Below are 23588 nucleotides of genomic sequence, written 5' to 3'. Positions count from 1 at the left end.
ATGGCAGACCATGCAATCGCTGTTCTCATCTAAGGATCTTTGTTTTCACCATTATTTACGAGTATAATTATAGGCTCAAACCTGATTGTGCTAGCACAGGGGGAAAAAACACGGGCTGGTTTTGAACAGATCGGTCTCTTTGGGTGTATGCAGCCTGATTTAATATTTAACAGATTGGTGCTTTGCCAAGACTGTGTAAGTCGTTGAAAATCAACCGCTACTCTTACTATACTACGGGCAACAGTTAGGCCTGAAACGACCTGGTATCTCCTTAGTACTGCGTTCCCTGGAATCTCGAACCGGATGAGGGATTCCGGGGAATAAAGAGCTCATTCCAGACCGCGGCATTCTCCGTCTGCCTCTGTCTCCCAGCTGTATCTCGCTAAAGGTCCGCTCCCGTACCGGCGGCGCTGCATGGGAGTGCTTCCTCGCATGATACCAAAAGTTTGTGGGAAACTTATTTAGCCGCCGGTCCTCTGAGAACTTTTCATGCAGCGCTGTGATTTGTGGTCGAAATTACCCGTCAAAGAATAACAAACCTAAAATTAGCTGTGCCAGTCCTCTCGCTGACGCGAAGGACGTCTTCGATGGGTATAACAGAGCTTTGCTCCTCTCCCTCGATTTCAGCACCCTTTGTAAAGCTAGTTGCTGAGGTCCTTTTATGGATTTTTTTTTGTGCAGCGCTGTTTCAAGCCGCTTTAAATCATCCGAAAGTTTGCTTACATCCGGTGTCATTCTTCATCTCCTTTTTAATGATCTTAATTTCACTCTAAATTTGGACGACAATCTGTGAACGTTTCATTCCTCTGTAATCGCTACGCCCTGGTCTAATTTTTGTCACATAATTAAACCTATAAAACGTTTACTGCTTCTTAGCAAAGGATTTTCTCAGTCCTTTGAGTTGGATTGATGCGTTTTAGGCATAGACTCTGTTACGACCCGACTATATAAACCGATAATTGGTACTGGGTGGGATTTAGCTGCGTTTAATATGAAGCAAGATGTAACGGAAAGCAAAGTGTAACAGATGAGAAAATAGTATTTGTTTTTCCCTTAAAAAGTCGCAGTTGGTAATGTTACGACATTTGCTGTTTTAACACCAACTTGTCTTGTTTCACTAACTGATTTTGTAATTGTATCTGGTCTTAAATGCACACTGTTATAGACCAGGTAAATATAAAGGATATTGGTGATTGTGGAAGTGTTGCAGGAGTTCCAACAGTAGCCAGGGGCACCTGCGTTTTTGTACACGCAGCAAGTTTTATAGCTGTGAATAAGCACTTTTTGAAGAAGGGGGGGGGGATGAGGTAAATCCTCAGCCCTTTGGTGCCTGGATGGCTCTGCTTCTGTTTGCATCAACATCATCTAATGTATTGACAAAACACCACTGACCCAGCCTTCCATGCAACGCTGACTGCTCCCCTTCATTTTAGGAAGTTGGGGAGTACAGATTTGTGCTTCATGACCGTGAGTGGCAGCATTGATGATCTCACTGTGATTCTGTGTGTGTTTGTGTTCTGTGGGAGAGGAGTACGTGTTTTACACCAGCAACACCTGGGCCTCTCAGTCACTCAACTCCATTCCAGTCACAAGGCAGCGTTGCGAGGCTATGCAAAATGGTAAACATCAGCATATTTCTGCTCCTCCTGTGAAGTACTTCAGGAATGTGCAGGAAGAATTTTTCGTCAGTACGGGCAGGCTGTAAGCCACATTAGCATAGATACAGATGAAATAAGTCATTTTCTATTTTTTTTTTTTTTTTTAATTTTCAGTACCTGCATTTGGCTACGTTCACTCAAGAAAGTAGTTAGAATATGAGTTTAGATGTTTCTTTAGATAAATATCAATGATATTTTGATTTTTTTGCACCAAGCCTGATATCCAGAATTCTTCCTGGCTTTAAGTTAATTTCATTATTGATGCTTTAAAATTAAAATATTGAAATGTTTTTAAAATTACTCTTGGGCCATCTTTTCCTTTGCCAGTAACGTCATGGAAGGTAACTTTGTTTCTGTTAACTTTTGGAAGGAAGATCTTCCTGGCATATTCAGTTGGTCACTGACTCTGGGCTACCTACGTAGTCTTTAACAATATGACGTTTTTGTGTTATCAAGTCAACGCCTGAAACCGCTTTACAAGAATTCCACTTTAACAGATGTTTGATTTAATTTATATACTTTCTGTTTTTAACCTTGCGTAATAAAGGGTTCCATTTGTTTAGCCCGAGGTCCTCTTGTGTTACTGAACTTTGCCAATTCCCGAATGTTCGAAGGTGATGTTTGCTCTGTTTTCACGTTACGTTTGTGGAAGCATATTCTATAATCCTTTCGTAATACTGGTCATAAACAGTGCCTGAGTGGCATGGATTGAGCATCGATTGAGCCCTGCGCTTTACCATATTAATATTTTAGCAAGTTACAATACAAATTATATGCTATTGAATGCTGATTATTTCAAGAATAATAAATCGTTAACTCTTTTGTAACGATTGCATTAATACCAGATTATTTATAATTTGCATGGTTGTAGTTCTATCCGTTCATCGTCCAAGCACTTGTAGGTCGAGGTCAAATGGGAGCTGAAGTCCATCCCACGCAGCATAAGACACAGGCCAGGGAAACACTCTGGATGGGGTGGCATATGCACCCTGTGATGCACTGTGCACACACTCACACCCGCAATTTTACACTTTGGGTGATTTCGAGATGCAAATTTTCCAACTTCCGGCCTTTGGACAGTTGGAAAAAACTCATGTAAGACATGGAGATCATGCAAATCCCGCACAAATAGAAGCTGGATTTAACCCCACAGTCCGGGAGATGCCAGCGACTGGGCTGTCCTTTTGTCGTTAGTCAATTCAGGTTTTAGTTGATAATTTCAAGAATATTTCATATTTTATTACATAGAACTTCAGAATTTTTTTAACAGACTAGTACAGGAGTAGGCAAGCCTGATCCTGGAGTGCTAGCATCCAGGAGGTTTTCCATCCTACCTGGTCTCTGAACCACACCTGATCTCAGGCAGAGATTACTCATGAGGTAGGATGGAAAACCTGCTGGATGTCGGCACTCCAGGATCCGGCTTGCCTACCCCTGGACTAGAATGTTGCTTCCTGGTCACTGCTAGCAACCAAATCCAAGTTGTACTAGTAATTACATTACTTATCCATAGCATGTTGATAATAGCTAACAGTTCTTTGGTGACCTTAGTATGAGTCTGAATTCCTACAGAGATTATGAACTGAATCATTGTTTACTGTGCTGTCATTCACGAGTACAGTTAGAGGCTTTGATGGGATTGACAGTGGACAGGGACTTAGGTAACCAAGTTAAATCACCTGTCAGTTAAATCATCAGTCTGTAAATAGCTGTTGGGCTCTATATTTTGAGTTCAGCTATGCCATACCAGCCTATGTGGTTATATCAACCAGAGAAGGATATGGAGTGATGATTTCCGTGGAAGATGTTTGGGGGGGAAAAACAGACTTTTATGACTAATATCTTTATTAAAAGTACTACCGTTGCAGCATTTACTGTGATGTTTAGGTTCTCAGCCTTTGAGCCAGGCTGAGGTAATAAAAATGAAATATTTGTATTTAGGCAAATATTCAATACATTTTCTTTAAGGCATCTGCATGAGAATTTGCCAATGCAGCCACTCCAGACTGCTCAGAGGACTTTTGTATTCTTGTGCTGCGATATCATTTTCAGCTTAATTTTTGATGATTTCCCGGGTGTCAAGGGGTCCTGTACCTGATGTTTTAGGAAAAAAATATTAAAGGTTGAGGTGGTCAGTGCTGTGCTGCCTGTTGTCAGCTGTGCTGAGTGGGGGACCTGGAAGGGGGACACTAACAGACGACTATGTCAGTCCACGGCCAGGTGTGTACAGTTGGATCAAAGCAACACCTGATTCTTCGGGAACCGAGTGAGGGGTACATGGAGGGGCAGTATCTTTCCCAGTGACACGGAGGAAACTAATTAACAACTGTGAGCTGCCTATGTATACTTTACCAACACAGTACTTACAAGAAATGTTCTCCTTGACTTTGCTGTTGCACCAGAATTAATTGATTCTTTCAAATGCTGTTTAGGTCACAATGGACTTTAAGTTAGTCTGATTAGCCTGTAGTCTTGCAGATGTAAAATGAAGATGTCACGTCAGATGGGAAAATCCAGCAATAAAGGAAATCATGGATTACTAAATTACTGAATTGGTAAATCCTTTTTTAAAGCTATCAGATTTTGTGTTGTACAAACCCAGAAAGTAATACATGGTTTGTGTACCATAGCATTTGTTTAAATACTTAGTCCTTGATTACGCCGGTAACAATAGTGCAGTCTCTAAATATGTAGGCAGCAAGTGTTTGAATACTTGATTGATGGGCACTGATAACATTGATTCATTTAACATAAGCCAAATATCCACAATGTTCTCATTAACCACTGGCTGAGTGACCGCTATTCAGAAAAGATACACCAGCCAAGGATATTCTTATAACAAATCAAACAATTTATTTCCTTGTATGCTTGTAAATATTTAATCGAAGTTCCTGACTCCTTGTTAAAATGGTCATTTGCGCTGTGGGGATCTGAATCCGCCGCTTTTTTATGATTGTGGGTTTTTTTTACCGGAGGGACATCCAGCTGAGTAGGACTCCTGCTTTTGGGATACGGGACTCGCTTAACTCAGCCCATGTGTCGGGCCGCTGCCTCTGCGTGGGAGTACTCGGGGCCCTTCGTAGCGGAGTATGCCTGGAATGCCAGCTCTCGGCATTCGTACAAAACACAGCATGACGCCAAGGTCCCCTGCTTTTCCCTCGTGATCTTAGCAGCTTGGTTCGTGGGGCAGTAACTTATCTGAGATTGGCTTCCATTCAATGTTGAAAGGCAGCCTTGGAGTGTTTGAACAGCGCTAGGAAGTTGGGATCGATCGTTCTCATGGTGCCGTAGGAGTTCATTCCAACACCCTGAGCCTGCCATTTGAGAGTGAAATGAAGTTTTTTTTTTTTAGATTTGGGGGGGCACTGGGAGGCAAGTATTAGCTATATTTATTGTTTATTTTTTTAAGTACAGGTTAATTTATTTTTATAATCTTCAAGCAAAATTTGAAGCACATGGGCTTATTTAGTTGAGAGGTGACACCCCACGGTCTGCTTTGCAGTCAGCCACCCGCTGCGTAATATATATGTGAGAAAACATTTATTCTGCGGTGGGCCTGGTCTAAGGTGTGGCATCAGCACAGAGTGGAATGTGTGTTCTTTGGAGGCAGCCCCAGACCATGGAGAAGAGGCGTCCTGGTCCACCTCACAGGAGGGATGAATTTGTCACCGTGATCAGACATAACTGGACTGCTCACCTTGTCCACTTGCTGTATTTTCACAGTTTCTGTTGAAACGGAAACTCTGGAATTCATAGCAGTTGGCTAAGAGCGGTTTTTATATTTTTGGTGATATGTTAATGACTACTTTTCTCAAATTCTCAAATAGTTGAGCATGTTCTACAAAATGAATATCTTATGACCCGTCATAATTAAGATGTTTAAAGTTGACCGAAGGTAAATGGCAACTCAGGGATTAGCTTAATGTTGTCATTATTCTTGTTGTTTATCATCGCATGATGTATGCGTTTGTCTGACGGATACGACTTTCACTCGGAATGAATGCAAAGATCACAAAAATATTTTTGTTCTTTTCTTTCATGCAAAGTTCTCATCAGATTTACAATTTACTTGACGCCGGAAAGGCAGGGCTATAGGCAATTTTTGCTCTGTATATGACAGTTTTCAAAGCTTCTCTCATTTGGATTAAATTTCTTCGCAAAATATTTTCTCTGTCACTTAGCCATGCCTTCATTAGGATGTCTTTGCGTTTCTGTCTGGTATTAAGTAGAGGCAGTTTTGCACAGCTGTTTCTCAGTTGGTGTGTGAGAGGATAGAAGATCCTGGCCATATCGCTCAGGTCTAGGTCAGTCTGAACATGCTGGCCACACATCACTCATGCAGCACTCCCCACAGATGAGGTTTACCTGAGCTTCTCATGATGTTTACCTACCTTCCAGTTGGAGGGGGGTGGGGGGCAAAATCAATACCGATGAGAGCTTCTCAGTCACACAGCGATGGCCCCCGACCCCGAATACAGCTCTTTCTTTTGTAAAATACACTCCCTGGTACACAGTGTCTCCTCACTCCCCATAGTCTGCATCACGCTTAAGATCGATGGGTTTGACTTACCGGGACATTTCTGAAGTCTCTTCCCACTTCTGGGTTCACTCCCCCTGTTGATACTGTGGTTATTCAGAAGTATCACACTTGTATTTATCATTCCTTTGAAAAGACTGCTTACCTGCCACACGCCGTAATATTGTCAGTGGCTGTATACCTACTGTAGTTTGATATTGCATAAAATAGCAACTCAGTTGAAGTTATTTTCTAGTCTCTGTTTCAGGTGCATGTTTTTGTCAGACCTATCTCAATATCTTTGATGTCCTGCTCAAAGAGCATAGCAAGTACACATACTAATGAACCTTAATTATTGCTTTTTATTTAATATAATAGAACTTTAATTATGATAGTACATTTTTGGTTGGTCAGCAATTGTCACCCTTTGGAAGTCTATTAGTGTCTGAAGTACCAGTAATGTTTTCGAACAGGTATGTCTTCCACTTCAGCCCTTTTGAACCCCCCCGTCTTTGTCGCAGGATGAAAAAAGATTCAGACAATAGAAGGAAATGGGGGGACTGCTAAAGTCCCTCTACTCCTGTGTGATCCCATATGGACTATCTGCTCCCCCGTAATCCCACGCAGACTATCTGCTCCCCCGTAATCCCACGCGGACTATCTGCTCCCCCGTAATCCCACGCGGACTATCTGCTCCCCCGTAATCCCACGCGGACTATCTGCTCCCCCGTAATCCCACGCGGACTATCTGCTCCCCCGTAATCCCACGCGGACTGCCTGCTCCCCCGTAATCCCGCGCGGACTGCCTGCTCCCCCGCAGTTGTTTACGGACTGCCTGCTCCCCCGTAATCCCACGCGGACTATCTGCTCCCCCGTAATCCCACGCGGACTGCCTGCTCCCCCGCAGTCCCGCGCGGACTGCCTGCTCCCCCGCAGTCCCGCGCGGACTGCCTGCTCCCCCGCAGTCCCGCGCGGACTGCCTGCCCCCCCGTAGTCCCACGCGGACCTCAGGACTCGAGATCGGCTGATCTTGGGCAGAGTAGTAGTTTGATTATAAGCTGAAAGGGGGAAATTTAATTGTTTTCTGCACCTCTAGTCTAAATCTCTATAAATCATTCAAACCCAAAGTCTTTAATGTCCCTGTCTTGTGGTTCAAGAAATGTCTTCATTAACTCTATATCCTAGGTTTCTTGTGAAATGTATATAGGTTCTCTTAAGAACGTAAGACAGCTGAGAAATATAATATTAATTTCAAATGTAGAACGACTACTAAATCTTTTAGAAGTATGTCATGTCAGCATTGTCAGTGATACAATAGTTGACTCGCTGATAAATACTTTGCAAAAGCTCCAAATGTACATTGTGTCACAGAACCAACCCTAAAAATACATCTTATTTTTCCAGGGAGATAAAAAAAAAAAGCAGTAGATGCATCTCTGTGATGGACAGGTTATGCTAATGTTGAGGTTTTCTGTTATTTTCTCAGCTGTGCTTATTCTTGGAGAAGCTGGAACGCATGCAATGTAAAGACTGTGAAAGACCACTGATTGACTTTCTAGCCCTCTTGATACATACAGTGATTAGAGATTTGCACGTAAATGATTAAATATTTGTAATAGAAAACTGGACATGGATGTTATGGAGGAAAGTGAAGCTTTGTATTTAGTTGGTTTTGTTTTGTCAGAATGACATAACATAACAATGACAACATACAGTAACATGATTGTGTACTCCTAGGCCAAACCTTAATTGCCCAACATTAAGCTTGTGCAAGGAGTGTACTCATGAATGCTATACGGTTTGGAACTGGTGGGGCTGAGACAGACTCCTTCTGTGTTAATATTATAGTCATCTTTATAAAATGATCTTCATCTCTGCTGTGACTTTAGGAGAATGGTTCATGTTTTTCTCATGACCTTTCATTATTAATGTCATGTCTGTCTTTTTTAAAGCCAGTATATTGTTGTGTCAGGTTCTGGAAATGATTGCAGCATCCTAATTAGCAGTTTGCTTTTTGTCAAATAGAGAATCAAGATTACCTCCATCAAGTGGTCCAGGAACGGCTGGGGGACCTACTGCGAGTCCTGAAGGCAGTAATCGGCAAACACCGTGTGCTGAACTCCGTGGAAATCCTCAGCGCTGCAGGAACTGTGATCGCAAGGGTGAAAGGTTAGTGGCCCGGCTCCCGTCCGTAGGAAATACGTGCTGCCGCTCGTGCAATTAGTGACCTGCCTCCCTCGGCAGATGTGCTCAGTCGCGTCATCGTAAATAGGCCCGGCTTTGAAGTGACTGGAAGAAAAGACACGCTGTGTCTGGAATGGTGGTTTCGGGGGGGGGGAGGTGTTGGGGTTGCAGATTTATACAGCCGAGGGCAGAGCTCTGAATTATGGGGGGGTGATAAAAATGTTTAAGCTTGAGATGAAAAAAGCTATTTTGATAGATGTGTGAAGCTTCTGCATGTTATAGTGGATCCCTCCTCTTAATGACTTTGTTCCTTATTTGTGTGTCTGTTTCTTTTTTCTTTTGTTTTTCACTTAAAATGTTTTGATTGTAGACCTTGTATGAAATCATAAATCTGAGGAAAATTTTGTTTATTGTGAAATGAAAACTTAATCCGACCCGCATGAGTGCTTTAAGGACGCCTGTTAATTGTGTTGGCATCCTAGTATGGGGAAAGCAGTCTCAAATAGCAGATTTTTTGTGGCAGATAGTAGGTAGTAGCATCATACGTGTGATTTCCAGTACAGATCATCAGTCCCTGGCTTGATATGGAGGGTTGTAATGTCACGGTCACATCATCAAGTTTAGTCAAGAGAGCCAATTAAAGCCATAAGATTTCTTCTCCATCCAAAGAAATAAAACATTTCATGCTTACTTTGAGGTTAGAATCTAGTTGGGCTCCAGATATGAAGAAACTTGAAGTGTCAGTGTGGTTGACCTTCTAATTATCTCAGTACCTGCATTGATTAAAACAGATTGCTTAGTTCAGTGTCTTGTAGAAAAGTGATACGGAGGAAAGTATTGACCTGAATCAGTATAGCAAGCATGGGTTTAGGCAAGGCAAATTAAGTTTATATAGCACGATTCAGATACAAGACAATTCAAAGTACTTTACAAAATCACAAGAGCACGTTTAAATAAAAGACATTAGGCTTCTGGGCTTTCCATAAAGGAGGTCTGAGCATTTGTATTGGGGTTGCTTCACTGTGTTCAGAGCACTTGCGAGTTATTGCTTTGCCTTTAAGTGTTTTCATACCTGAATTATGATTTTGTTACTCTGGCCATTTTTCAGAATTCTAAATAAAAGGCATCCAGGGTTTCGTTGCTGCAGTCCCAAGTTCAGACAGACAGGATCCAGATGTGAGAATGAGCTGACGGAATTTACCACAGAGTTGCACGTCTCCATTTGTTGAAGACAGATGTCTCTGATTTGAAGAAATGAACCACTTTCATACTGCTGTCACTAAATAGCAGTGATGGTTTAGGCGTTACACTCTGTTTTTAAATAAAATGTTATTCCCTAAAAAAAAAAAAACCGAAACGTAATTTTTGTAAAACTGTTACAAATTGCCTTTACATAGTAATGAATATGTCAGAAAAGTATTATCATACTTGATCTTTTCTCTATGAGTTTACATTCATGTGGATGATTTGCGGTGCCTTTAGAGTCCTTTCTGTGGGTTGAGTTACACATTTAACCTTAAGCTTTCATCTACCCTACCTAGAGGCTTATCTGGATATGTGTGAAAATCTCATACATATTTATTCAGCAAACAATATCCATTTGTTTTGAATTAATCGGGGGTGGAAAAAAGCCTGATAAGTTTCTCCATCAAAGTGGTGGGTGTTTCCTCGAAGGCCATTTTTGCTGGATGATGTAGTTCCTATGCATGCATTGTGAGCAGCTGCCGTCCCTGGGCATTGTTCCTGCGTGCAGCCTCAGGATGTCCTGGGGAAAGCCTCGGAATAGCAGAGGCTTAGAGTCACGGCTCGCAGGCTGAGTCTTTGGAAGATAGGTGCTTGTGCCTCTCCTCGTAGGAGTACAGCGGGAATTTGCTCTTTGTGCCTGACCAGAATCTTCCCAGAACCCTTACAAAAGATTTTCCTGGACCTTCCTGAGGGCTTTCATTTGGAAAAGGGCTTCATATCGGCACCTTTCCCGTGCTGGGAAAAGTGCAAGCTCAGAAAATTCCCTGGATTGGTTGAGCTGAGCCCCAGGATTTCGTTACATTTGACCTGTATTTTCTCGCTGGTTTCATCAACCGCAGTTCGGTTGGCCGAATGGGATGCGTAACAGTGGGTAAGGGCTGGTTACTTTTATTTGGATTTTGAGCTGTATTCCTGAGTTTCCTGTGGCATTGTAGCATGGAGACAGGAAGCAGTGGGTTGATAGTTTAATGTATTTAGTTCTAAACTGTTTGTGGTGTTTTTAGGCTTTCTAGTACATAGACTGAATACAGTTGTCTTTAACATTGACGATCAGTTTATTATTATATTTTAGTTTCAGGGAGGGATTTTTTTTTGTGCAATTAAGTGTACCAAATCTAGCCAGAAATAAATTTTGTGTGGGGCGACCCTGGGGTATTTTGATGACCAGGGCGTCCCTCTCCATAAATTTTGCCGACTGGGGGTCCCATAAGAGGATTTGTTGATCGGGGGGGGGGGGGGGCACAAGTCTAGGGGATAACAGCAGGAATCCCTATGAGATTTGAGCCTGCTTGTCCTTAACATAACCAAAGCTGATTTACTGTAGGTATGGCCTTACAGCTTAAGTTGAAAGATATTTAATGAGGTAAGTTTCTCTGAGTTTCTTTGTCATCTCATCTGATTTTATAAGTGCCTAGGTTTTCCTCCTTTTCCGCCTCTGCCGCCTTTTAAGATTCCGGTACAAACTTGCTACCGGCTGAGCGGAAGCATTGAGGACATTTCAGTCCTGCGGATGGGATGAGGTCAGCGCCTGCGGGCATGGCGCACACACACACACACACACACACACACACACACACATGCACGTGCAGACCTCCGGCCGGTTCGCAGAGTCTCACGCTCTTGTTTTGCGTAACCCTTGCAAACGTGTTTTCGCCAGTCACTCACACCCTTATTTGGGTGCTTAGACCTACATCACAAAGGGGGCTTTTGTGAATAGTAAACATTACGGCACTGGTTGTTTCTGTTGGTACACGGTAATACATTCTAAATATGAAGTCAAGCAAAATGGACTTAAGTAATAAGTCTAGTATCCCATGGTCAGCAAAGTAGTTTCACCACTGGGCCCCTGAGCAAAGCCCAATGGTGCACAGTTGTTCCAGGAACTGGCTTCACCCTGCTTTCTCAATTATGACATCAAGTGTACTATTAGCATTCTGCTACATAGTTGTATATATTCACTGTCCTTATTTTTAAACTGAGGGGGGAATTTCAGAAAGATGAATGGACCGTTTTTAATATCAAATCATTTTTTTCTTGGTATTGCGTTTGTCTACAATGAGTAACTGTATTATTGCACGTGTCCCTCGACAGGTGTGAACTTCAAGGAGGTGAATGAAGAGAATAAGAGGAACCTTTTTGATGAGATACACTCTTCTATCGACACGTTTGCATTCACTTTTGGCAATGTGTAAGTGCCTGTGTTTTCTGTTTCTCTTAAGGAGCTGCAGTCTTTCCGGCACTGATGTCAGTAACACTGTACGATGTGAAGTTTTCAGAGCCTTGATGGTAATAGTCCATAGCACACGACTGAAGAACAAATTTCCAAAGTGCCATTTTTTGTTTGAGATGAGACAGCAGGTCACCTAAAGTCAGGCTTCCTCATCATAATTTACATGTAATCCAGTGAAGAACTTTCATTAAATTTCCCAAACTCACTAAATCCAGAGAAATTCTCAAAAATACGTCCGATATACTGAGTTAGGGAAATTTGCTGTCCGAATAGTTCTCTTGAAATAGCAGTGTCTTTGTTGGGATCTAGCTCAACTTTCTTCACTTGGTTTTGCTGTTAAGATTACAGTAATAGCTGAGTTGAGCCCTTCTTTCCTTGGGATGCGGGTGCTTTCCAGCTGTGATTGTGTGTCACTTCCTCTCTCCTTCCTCCAGAGTGTCAGACTTCCTTATGGGAGATGTGGACAGAGGATCAGCACTGGGACTGACCCAGACTCTCAAAAGCCGAGTAAGGATTCATGCTGTGTTTGTTTGCCATTTGCGACCATGTGAATCGTATTATTCATAACGTATATTAAAAACAAATCGTCTGGTGAAGTATGTAATATTCACTCTTAGTGAAAAGGAGATTAGATATGAGCCTTATCACTCAAGGACGCATTACGTGCATGTTTGCCAAATTACGCAACCATGCTTTCAACATTTTTTCACACCTGCAGTATCAGAACTCATGCAGTTGATGTCAGGAGGACACATACATCTCAAAAACCTACATGGTTATAATTGGTCGATTCTGACCCTACTGATCCTGGATCTGTTTTCTTTTCAAGTCTTTTGAGAACCTTTGTGCAGAGTCTGGGGGATCTTCTCCTGAAAAGGATGACAGCCCAGGTAAGAGTCTCTCCACATCCACATTTCCTGTTTGGGTTTACGGAACACTAAATTCCCACTACCTGATCCTGCACCCGAAAGTTCCGAAACCCCTCTCTGCTTTTGATGTGAGCTTGCGTACGGACGCCATATAGCGTACAGCAGCAGTCTGCACCAGTGCGTACGGACGCCGTATAGCGTACAGCAGCAGTCTGCACCAGTGCGTACGGACGCCATCTAGAGTACAGCAGCAGTCTGCACCAGTGCAGTAGGGTGCAGTTGCAGCAGACTGTCTGTGTTGTTACACCGAAGAAGGGGGTGGAAATCCTTAGCGGGTCTGCTTAGCGTCAGCAGGGATTATGACGATCCCCCCCCCTCCACGGGCAAGGTCAACGGCAGCTTTTCTTCCGCGGTACGCAGACCTAGTGGTTGCTGGTCTTGGTAGCGATGCAGGTGCCCCACTGTCTCACCCTCCCTGGTGTCCGGTGTGTATTTCCAGGGTCACCACGGGCGGAGGAGGTGGACAGCGTGCTCTTGGGCAGTGACAATGGTGTGGAATCGGCGCTGCTCTATGCCAAGGCCTGGTCGAAGTACGCCAAGGACCTTCTGGCCTGGGTGGAGAAGAGGCTCAGCCTGGGTGAGTGGGTGGAGCTGGATTTAAGCATGCTGTCTCATGGTTTTGCCTTTGTGACATGGCCTCCAGGCTGTAAAACAGGGTTTCTGTTTTATTCTTCGTGCTCCAAGAACATCTCTAACCATCGCTTGTGCTTCCAGATATCGAATGCGCGAAAGCCTTCGCCAAAATGGCAGAATCTGCGAAGACACTCACAAGTCAGCAGGTAGATGCGCTTAACGAGGGTTGAGCCTTCAGATACTGAGGAACGGGGAAGATACTTGAATACCAGTCTTTTTAACGCATAAATTACTCACCTTCTTTTTTTTTTTAATGCTGAAGGTGTACATGCCATTCCAGGAGGCTTACATCTCCGCCTTTAAAAATGACATTGAGTACAGCCAATTGGTGCTGCAAACTGCCGCTGCACTCCAGTCAAACAAATTCACTCAGGTATGTATAAAATGAAGCTGTTTTCTTTGGCTACTGCAGCTGTTGCAGTTTGTTTTCATTTGTTATAAACAAACAACGTGTCGTCTGCTTCCCTTAAAATGGCACTTCTTTTGTTTTTATTCCTATTGCTCTAGCCCCTGCTAGCTAGGAAGAATGAACTGGACAAACGTAGGAAAGAGATCAAGGAGCAGTGGCAGAGGGAACAAAAAAAAATTGTGAGTGTTTTGAGTTAGCTCTCTGGTTGTGACCATTGTTTACGTCCCAAACTATACAATGAGGGTAAAAATACAAAGTGAAGGTGTTTTTGATATATCCTGTATATTAATATGCCCCGATTAAATAACATGTTCAACTCAAAGTAGCTTGATTATCATCTTCTGCTATATGATGTATGAGTGATAATTAGAATGTAAATATGGAGGACATTTCATTTTCAAAATACTGAGACGTGGACATAAAAACAGAAATATAGTTAAAAATTCAGTTAGTAAATGGGCAACACTATACAACACTATGCAATGAATTTGCAATAAATAGATGCACTAAGAATCTGCTCTAGCCAGCCGGAGAGTACAGTGGTACCTCAATTCTTAAACTCATTAGAACTCGAATTTCTTAAGTCGGACCAACCAGTTAAAAATAAAATTACCTAGAACTCGATCTGAATCTCAGAAGTCAAACAGTGAATGCCGACCTAAGATAACTTCCAATCACTTCAAACGCGGCACGCCTCTCAGCAGAAACATAGGGTAACGCTTCAGTCTCAGCCTCGCATTCGCTGTGATAGTATCGTGTATGTTTACACTAGCTGAATACATATATTTAGACAGTAAAAATACATTTAGACAAAGTGTAACAGTATTTATTATTATGTAATAAAATACATTTAAAAATAAAGATTTCTTATTAATTATTTTTATATTAATAATAAACCATTAATACATTTAATTATAATAATATTGTTGTGCCAAGCTGGGATGGAACAGAGACAAAGACGCAGACGTCAGGGTATCGGGGAATACGGGGTTTAATTACAGGTAAGGCAGGCAAAAACGCAAGATGGACAATACAATGGCCGGACTGGGGAAACAAACTGATACGCGGACGAAATACAGACGACTAATGACAACAATCAGAAACAGCTGATGACACAGGGATTCCACACGGGGCTAACGAGGGGGCGTGGCACACGGGAGGGGCGGACGATTGGGGCAGGACACATTGTTTGGATACATTTATTTTCTTACTTTACAAATTACTGTTTTGATAAATGTGCTTAGATGTGTTTAGTATATGCTCTTCTTGTTTTATCCTGTTCATTTTGTGTTTAAATGCTAAAAAAAACATATTTAGATGTAATTTTTTGGGGCCGGGAACCAATTAATTGATTCTCCATTATTTCTTATGGGGAAAACTCGATCACAACTCAAACTTTTTAGGATTCCATCCGGAGTTCTGAACGGATTAAATTCGAGTTCTGAGGTACCACTGAATATGGTGCACATATCTGGATTTGCTTATTAATGCTAGTACAGTGCGGGTGGGACTCTGTGTGTGCAAGTGTGCGTGTGTACACTGTGCTGCGCGATCGTGTGCGTGTGTACACTGTGCTGCGCGATCGTGTGCGTGTGTACACTGTGCTGCGCGATCGTGTGCGTGTGTACACTGTGCTGCGCGATCGTGTGCGTGTGTACACTGTGCTGCACGATCGTGTGTGTGCTACTTGGTCCTGAGCAGCTGCTTTGCTCCTTCCTGCGGTTTAGCAAGAAGCAGAAAATGCGCTGCGGAAGGCCAGGCTCCTGCAGGCCCAGAGGCTGGAGGAGTACGAGCGGGCACGCTCCTGCACCAGCCGCGCCGAGGAGGAGCAGCTAGCCAGTGGAGGCAAGCAGCTGGAGAAGAGGAGGAGGATGGAGGAGGAGGCGCTGCAGAAGGTATGCACCCTCCCCCACCCCGGATGGCTCCCTGTATCTCCCCCCCCCCTCCCCCCCCTGCAGAGAATAGTCTTGTAATATCGGGTCACTGACATCAAGAATCAAATCTGGAGAATGTTTTTTGTCACTGTCCAAGTGGGTTACACAAGTTCAGTGAAATAATGGTACAATCAAACACAGTATAAAATAAATTAGATAAACGAACTAAAGGTCTGTTCACCCCAGCGATGATGAGTCGCATTATTAAAGCTGCTTTATCATGCTTTTTGTGCTTCAGTCTGGAACACGCTGTAACGAATCACAGTACGATGAGCTGTGTTATAATCTTTGCTTTTGTTTTGAAAATGGCCTCTCTATCTCGTGCATGGGATTCCGCTCATGCCTTGTTTCAGGCTGAAGAGGCCAAGGAGCAGTACAAAGCCTGCGTTGCCGACGTGGGGGTGAAGAGGGTGGAGCTGGCGAGCGTCAAGGGCGAAATCCTCACGCAGATTCGAGAGCTGGTGTTCCAGTGCGACTTGACGTTGAAAGCCGTGAGTGTTTGGCTCCAGAAGGGCACTGGGCTGTGTTGTGGTTTAGCTACTGATAGTATGTCACTTATATGATGTATTCTGCATCATCATCATCATCATCATCATAATAATAATAAGAATAATAAGAGTCATCCCATTTAATATTAGCCCCCTAATTGCCAGTGTTTTCTGGGATTGGTTTTTACTGGATGGGTGGGTGGAGTACATAATAATTACTGAATAAGTTCCTCTGGAATCAATATAATTCTTTTATCTTAATAATGTTATGCTTCATTAGTATTTATTTATTTTTATTGATTATTATTTGTCAATTTGTCAATGTTGTGCTTGGTTGTGTTGTTCTGTGGCTGATCATGATCCTATTATTCTAATATTAACAATAATTATAGGCTGTCACCTTTATGATTCAGCTGCGGTGACTTATGGCCTGGCCACTCCTTCCTACAGGTGACAGTGAACTGGTTCCAGATGCAGCAGGCTCTGGCCATCTCCCTTCCATTAAAACACCAGTCGCTCTGTGAGACAGCCAAGCTGTACGATCCGGGACGGCGCTACATGGAGTTCGTCAGGAACCTGCCCAGGGAGCGCTGCAGGGGAGAGGCCTTCTGCTTTGACGGGCCCGTGCCCCAGAATGCTGGGTAAGGCGACAAGCCTCAGAGGGGCGGTTCACCGGCAATGCCGCCAGCACTCTTCTGAAGAGTGCTCTGGAACCTTGGTGGGGGGGGGGGGTGAGCTACGAGAGAGAGTGAGAGCGAAGGTGAGCAGGAGGACCTAGCTAATGGACACCGTAGTGCTTCTCTGGACTGCAAGTGTGTCATTGTTTACTTTTTTGCAAAAATAGTGTCACCTCTCGTGTGACGCACACGACCTGGAGATCATAGTGGTTTTACCTCAGGCGGAGTTTGAACATTTCTTTCGCACAGTTATCTCCAGCACTAGTGGTACGTATGAAGCTAATTGCTAAGCCATTGTGCCACCCCTAAGCTAGCAATAATAATAATAATAAATAAATAGTAAAACTGCTGAGGAATGGCTGCGTTGATATCGTTGTTATTAGTTTGAAGGGAGTCTGAAGATGGCATGTATTTTGTTTGGTTAGCTTTATGCGGATAATGTGACACTGACTAAACCGGTGCGTGACTCTAAGAGAGAGTGTTGGCCATTTAATCAGGCATCCCTCAGCATCGTAGGCGTCCCAGAAAAGGCTCCAGATCACCACAGAGGGTGGTGAAGGTGAAGGAGCATCGTAATAATGGCCACCATCGGTCAAACATCACCTGCTGCTCTTCCGCTAGGTTGCAGCCGCATAAGCGGACGGGGATCTGCACCAGCTACTCCCACGGAAACCTTTCACAAATGTCCCTCAACTCCGGGGACCACAGCAATGAGGAGGTGGGCAGTCCGGTCCAGTCACGCATGGGGAGGAAGATTGGAGAAAGGCGATCCAACAGCAGCACGGACATCCAAGGTAAGCTTTAGGGCCCCCCTATTAAAATCTGGCCCTCGATTCCAAACCCAGGCCTTGTTTTCAAGTCTCCCAGGTAGTTAGCTTAATAACTTCTGGCTCTAATTGGCCAGAGGCTTCACAACTGGCTCCCAGGTAAAGAAAATCTGGAAAAACAGCAGTGCTGGGCCCTTGAGGACCGTGATTTGCATGGCCCTGCTTTAGGGTAACCTTTGCTGGTGCGCTAATGAAACATTCATGAAAACACCCCTGTTAAAGTAAATTGTACAGAAATTTTGTACCTGTTTCACTTTTTTACATTTTTTTAAGTCCTTATTTTTACTTTTTGTATTGGCTTTTTAATCCAGAGAAAAGCTTGCAAAGGTTGAATCTGTGGTCATTTCATACATGCCACAACCAAAAAGGATTCCTATAAAACTTTTATTTCTCTGAACCAAATCACAAATGAAACTATGCAAAAAGAAAATATTCCGAAAACAAAAGCGAAGTGACATAAAGTGGTCAAAAAATTGTATATAACATTGCTTACCCCTTCCAACATTTACCCACCAAACTCGAATCTGTCACACCGCCTGTCGGCCATGACACATCCACCATTTACACGACAGCCCCTTCCCTATGCTTAAAAACTTGCATAATTTATTGTTCAGCATTTCTCTCAAAATGAATCAAGCCTATATTAGCAAATACTTTTAAATATATTTCAGGATATTTACATTTACATGTTTAGTTATATATCGTTGCTTTCTGATGAAAACTGTCCACTTGTGGTATATGTCCACTTGCGACTTTTTAGTATAGATGCAATGCATCCATTCGTTTCTGTGTGCTGATAGTATTTAACATGTAATTGTCCAATGGATGTTTTCTGAAATTATCTATTTAACTAGTATTCATGTTTTTACTAGTTCACATTTGTATTCATAGTGGTTGTATAGATTACTTTACTTTATATCACTAATTTTAACAACTTAATGGTAACAGCTAGATAGCTAGCTAACTAAAATCATTGGTAATCGTGAATATTAAGTGTGGTTAGTCTATCTGTTGTTGATACTGACATGCTTGCCTCACTGTCAACAATCTAGGTAAGTCAATTTAAGGCATTAAACTGTTTACTGATGGCAGTGTTAAGATGTTTCTGTGGCACCAAATGTGTCACATTACGTTGTTTTAGGCTTATTTTGTAAAGTCGTTTCTGAGAAAATGTGTTTTTCACACTCCTAAACTAGTGGATTTTTGCAGATGTGTGTTTTGCACTGGACAGAGACGATATGTGTATATATACGTTTATGTGGAAAATGGCTACATCACCTTTACTTAAACAATTTTCACTGTTATAGTACATTAATGGAGTGGTTAACATTATTCTGACAGGGAGCAATAGGTTTGATTCTGCACTATAATAGGTAGCCATGGCCCCAGTATTGCTAAAGATAATTAGGTTGTGACTGAATGGAAGAGGCTTCCGTTTCCTGTAGTAAGACATTCCTGGCTAATGAGCCGTCACAGTGTCATGCAGGTATGTGTGGCCTCATTAGTATCAGAGATTGCCTACACAGCGGTATATTGGTGACTCGTTGGCACGCAGTGGCAGTGGGTGAAAAGTGACCGAGTGAGGAGTGAGATTGGCGTGTGGGGGCTGTGTGCTTGATTCTCACGCCTGAACGCGGCTCACACCCTCTTCCCAACTGTGTGCTATTCATGCATTTTCATTATGCCTGGAAATTAAACCTTGTGCTGCATTCACAGGAAAAAAATCCCGCAATTCCTGTATCTTGGAATCAATCCAGTTTTTTTGTCCTCTTTTATTGTTCCTTCCACTCTTTCTGTAATTCACAAGTTTTCAATTTTTATGCTTGGAAATTAAACCTCGTCCTGCATTCACAGGAAAAAATCCCGCAATTCCTGCATTTTGGAATCAATCCAGTTTTCTTCCCCTCTTTTATCCCTCCTTCCACCTTTTCTGTAATTGTAGTTTTTCAACTTTGTGTGACAAATTTACATGTTTACTCTTAACTTAACCATGCTAGTCATGCCATACTCAGTATATATTATATAATAATGTTTTGGTGGAGTGGTGGTTCCGAAGCTAGGGATCTGTGCCAGCAGCTGGAAGGTTGCTGGTTCAAATCCCATGAATGCCCGGAGTGATTCTACTGCGTTGGGCCCTTGAGCAAGGCCCTTAACCTGCAATTGCTCTGTTCTGGGTATGATGTTATTCTACATCCAGCCCTATAAGGAGGTCCTCCAACTTACAGGGAAAAACTTGGGGGTTGGTGGCAGGATTGGAACTCCAGCCACCGGGGGAAAAAAATTCCATTTGGACCAGTGTGGTGCTGAGGTATCACCCACCACATGGCTGCACTCAGGTTCTCTTCCCTGAGGTGGTTTTTCGTGGGGTGGGTCCGGCAATGCACTGTAATCAGTGCACACTCCTTACCTCATAATGTTTTGCACATATTTCACTTCAAAGGTTTTTATCTGGAAGATAACTTAGCCAATCACTTTTTGTTTAACAGATACAGTACTGCGCAAATATCTCAGGCAGTCAAAGAAAATGATGTTTCAATAATCTTCCCTCTGATGTAAAACTGTATGATATTATATCTGTATAAGTGTGTTGGCGATTTGAAAATCTCCCCTAAGTCACCACTGTATTTGCAGAGACCACCCAGCACACCCATGTATGCTTTTGACTCGACCCCTAGTACACCTTGTATGGGTAATCAATACCTCATTGACTTTTTAAAAGTAATTACGTTAGTAAAGTGAGCTTGTCATGAAATGTAAGGGATACATGGAATGGCTGAGGTGCCCCTGAGGAGAGGTTTGGGAACTGAAAGTATCGACTTTTTGGAGAACAGAAGAAATTCCTATTAGTTTTTATTGTGTTAATTTGTGGGGGGTGGCAAAGGAGAATTGTGACTAACAGCACATTCTGACTTGTGTTTAAAATCTGAGGATGGTGAATATGAACCTAAATGCATTGATCATGACTGTGTTGCAGCGCTAAAGGTCCAGGCCACGTTTCGCGGCTGGAGCCTGGCTGGTCAGGGAGGTGGGATGTGCAGCGACTCTGAGAGCGCCGGGGGCAGCAGCGAGTCCCGCTCCGTGGACTCTCCGACCGCCAGCCCAGGTAGGCGTTTGGCCTAGGTCTTACAGTCTGTCCCCTGGGGAATTTGTGGCTCTGTTGAGGCCACTCCTAGCTGTGCCCGTTTCCAGAAACCTTGAAGGGGGAAAAAAAAAGAATGAATGTTTCTGCCATTCCGTCATCCCGTTTCATGGGTTGTGGGTGGATTTTGGCAAGTGACTTGTTTTTTATGGGATACCTGTTGTTTTCATGCAAGACGCCACATGCTGTTGTTGCGATGACGCTGCCAGCCTTGCTGACGGTTCGCGGCAAAGGCATATAATCAAGAAGCCCTTTTCATTCGGGCCGATGGGGTGGGTCCATGGTCCATCCCTTCAGGGTGCCCCCTGCCTCAGGTCCTGTGTTCGCTGGGGTAGATTTCAGGCTCTCTGTCACCCTGAACTAGATAAACTGGGAGGGAGGGATGGGTAGTGGGACATATATGAAGCATTCTTGTCCATCTTATTATATACGGGAGCAGCGTCTGGCTCGGTGGGCTAAGCCTCTGTTCTAGTGATCAAAAGGTCGCTGGATCAAGCCCAGCCTCAGTACATCTGTGGGTTCTTGAGCGAGACCCTTAACTCTCAGTTCCCTGGGCGCTGCTATTGGTGGCTGCCCTTCGCGGACAGCTTGCTCTGACCTACAGAGGCAAGTTGGGGGAGGTGTAAAGAGAATTTCCCCACAGGGATTAATGAAGTATCAATTATAGTAATTTTTTAATTCGTATGTAGAATATGCAGCTTTTGCTTTCAGATATACTAAATAACCCATGGGAACAATAAACATCTTGCCGTATCTCGCGTTACCTCATCGTGTCTCATGTTATGGCATGTGGTCATGCTTAATCAGAAGGTTCTCTCCCCCGATGTCGCTTCAGTGACTAATACAGGAGGGAGTGCTGGTGTTAAATGGTTCTGAGAAATGTCCTCTGGTTGCAAATCAGCACCGGGCCCATTGAGTTTGAGTAGCTGCATTTCTGCGGGTTGATGTCATGAGGAATGAAAGCCCCCTGCCCTGAGAGTGTCCTCTCTTTGTCGGTGCCTTAACGCCGAAGGGTGTAAGAATGCGGGGAATGCGTCCTGCAGTTGACTGGGGTGGCCTATTCATCTATGGGGCGGGGGGGTCGAGTGCTTGATCGCTGAATGGAGGTGCGAATTAATCCGTGATGCACATTGTGAGGTCCTTCGGGTGGGGGGGGGGGGGGGTGCAGTTTACCACATGTGCCAAATACACCCGCCCACCATTCCCCAGCTGCAGCGACACGTGGCACGCGAAGAGGCGTTAAAAACAGATGCGCGTGTTAACAGCAGCGACCGTGTCCCTGGCGCAGGTGACTTCAAACGGAGGATCCCCAGGACCCCCTCGACAGGCACCATGTCCTCGGCGGACGACCTGGACGAGAGGGAGCCGTCGTCACCTTTGGATACCGGTGAGTCAGACGAATGTCAGGACAGAATCAGCTATACAGGGTGTTTTTATTTTGGCTTATGATGGGCTGAACGTGAGTCAGAACCAAGGCTGTACTGGGATTAAAACTCGCCCATGGACCTTTGTCTACATACATACCTAGGAAGAATTTTGCCAATCCACAAGTCCGTCGGCCCTCTGGGGAAATGCCCAGTATGCCAGTTCAGCCCTTATAGACATTTGGAAATTATTTAACTCAAGAAGCCAGTAGTACTGGTTTTCTCCAAGTTAATTAAAAAATATATTTATAATATATATCACACACATGTTCAGAAGTTGTAGATGCAGTTCATGTAGTGAATAAAATGGATTGGATTTTAAAATAACTCAACTTTTAAAATTTGGTTATTAAAATCTTATTTACTCATCTACCTTTGGCATGCTCCAGGGTTGAGTGACATGGTGAATGAGACTAGCAGCTCTCCTGGACCTTTCCGGAATGCTCACATGTCCAAAGCTGCCCAGACGCACAAGCTACGGAAGCTGCGCTCCCCTTCCAAATGCCGGGAATGTGATGGTCTGGTCGTGTTCCATGGGGCAGAGTGTGAGGAGGTACCAGGACTTTTTCTGGAGAACCGGGAACTTCCGTCAGTTTGTTTACTCAAGCCAAAAGTAGATACGTTGAAGAATTATACTTCCTAGATAGAATTATATTCCCTAGATATGTTTATTTTATGTTTAAATTGTTTAGCAAACACTTTTATCCAAAGAGAAATACAGTTGAGAAAGTAAGGTCAGCCAGGGTAAAATGAGATTAGGGGTCTTGCTCAAAGACCTAGCAGTGAAATCACTTTGTAAAGCACAGGATTTGAACCGATGACCTTCTGATCACAGGCATTGTGTTTTAACACATCGAGCTGTATATGAAAACCTGAAATGACACAGAGCTGCTTAAAGAAATCCCAGGAAATATGGCTCCTTAGCTTGGATCATGCAGGAATAATTCTGACAGCACGAGAGTGGACAGTAATTCTGCTGTCCACGTTTTCCCAGTGCTCTCTTGCTTGCCACAAAAAGTGCCTGGAGACGCTGGCGATCCAGTGTGGCCACAGGAAGCTGCAGGGCAGACTGCACCTCTTTGGGATCGACTTCACACAGGCCGCCCAGAACAACCCCGACGGCATCCCCTTCATCATCAGGAAATGCACGTCGGAGATCGAACACCGCGCTTTAACCGTCAAGGTACCGGTTCCCGTGCGCGTCGCCCTGCTGTGTTAGCAGATTAGAGCTAAGCAAACTAGACAGAGAGAGAGAGTACCAGTCAAACTTCTGGACCCACCTACTAAAAATCATT

General features: G+C 43.6%; 1 protein-coding gene across 5 annotated transcripts in view; it reads left to right on the top strand.

Moving 5' to 3' along the window:
- LOC111840122 (rho GTPase-activating protein 29-like) overlaps window positions 1–23588 on the top strand; it is a 38306-nt gene that overhangs the window by 8412 nt on the left and 6306 nt on the right. For 4 of the 5 annotated variants that reach the window (XM_072699712.1, XM_023804618.2, XM_023804619.2 and 1 more), the window contains 16 exons: window positions 8200–8343; window positions 11695–11791; window positions 12268–12340; window positions 12663–12723; window positions 13202–13339; window positions 13477–13541; window positions 13658–13768; window positions 13903–13983; window positions 15532–15699; window positions 16092–16229; window positions 16677–16867; window positions 17525–17697; window positions 20705–20833; window positions 22158–22256; window positions 22683–22846; window positions 23288–23476. In XM_072699712.1, the coding sequence (XP_072555813.1) occupies window positions 8200–8343; window positions 11695–11791; window positions 12268–12340; window positions 12663–12723; window positions 13202–13339; window positions 13477–13541; window positions 13658–13768; window positions 13903–13983; window positions 15532–15699; window positions 16092–16229; window positions 16677–16867; window positions 17525–17697; window positions 20705–20833; window positions 22158–22256; window positions 22683–22846; window positions 23288–23476 (2021 nt within the window). Of the gene's footprint in view, window positions 1–8199; window positions 8344–9875; window positions 10475–11694; window positions 11792–12267; window positions 12341–12662; window positions 12724–13201; window positions 13340–13476; window positions 13542–13657; window positions 13769–13902; window positions 13984–15531; window positions 15700–16091; window positions 16230–16676; window positions 16868–17524; window positions 17698–20704; window positions 20834–22157; window positions 22257–22682; window positions 22847–23287; window positions 23477–23588 lie in introns of those variants that run through there. The other variant, XM_023804621.2, reaches the window with a different exon arrangement.

The sequence above is a fragment of the Paramormyrops kingsleyae genome, chromosome 15 (genome assembly GCF_048594095.1).
Source record: "Paramormyrops kingsleyae isolate MSU_618 chromosome 15, PKINGS_0.4, whole genome shotgun sequence".
Taxonomy (NCBI): Eukaryota; Metazoa; Chordata; class Actinopteri; order Osteoglossiformes; family Mormyridae; genus Paramormyrops; species Paramormyrops kingsleyae.
The sequence above is the reverse complement of the archived record's forward strand: the minus strand, read 5'-3'. Positions and strand labels throughout refer to the sequence as shown.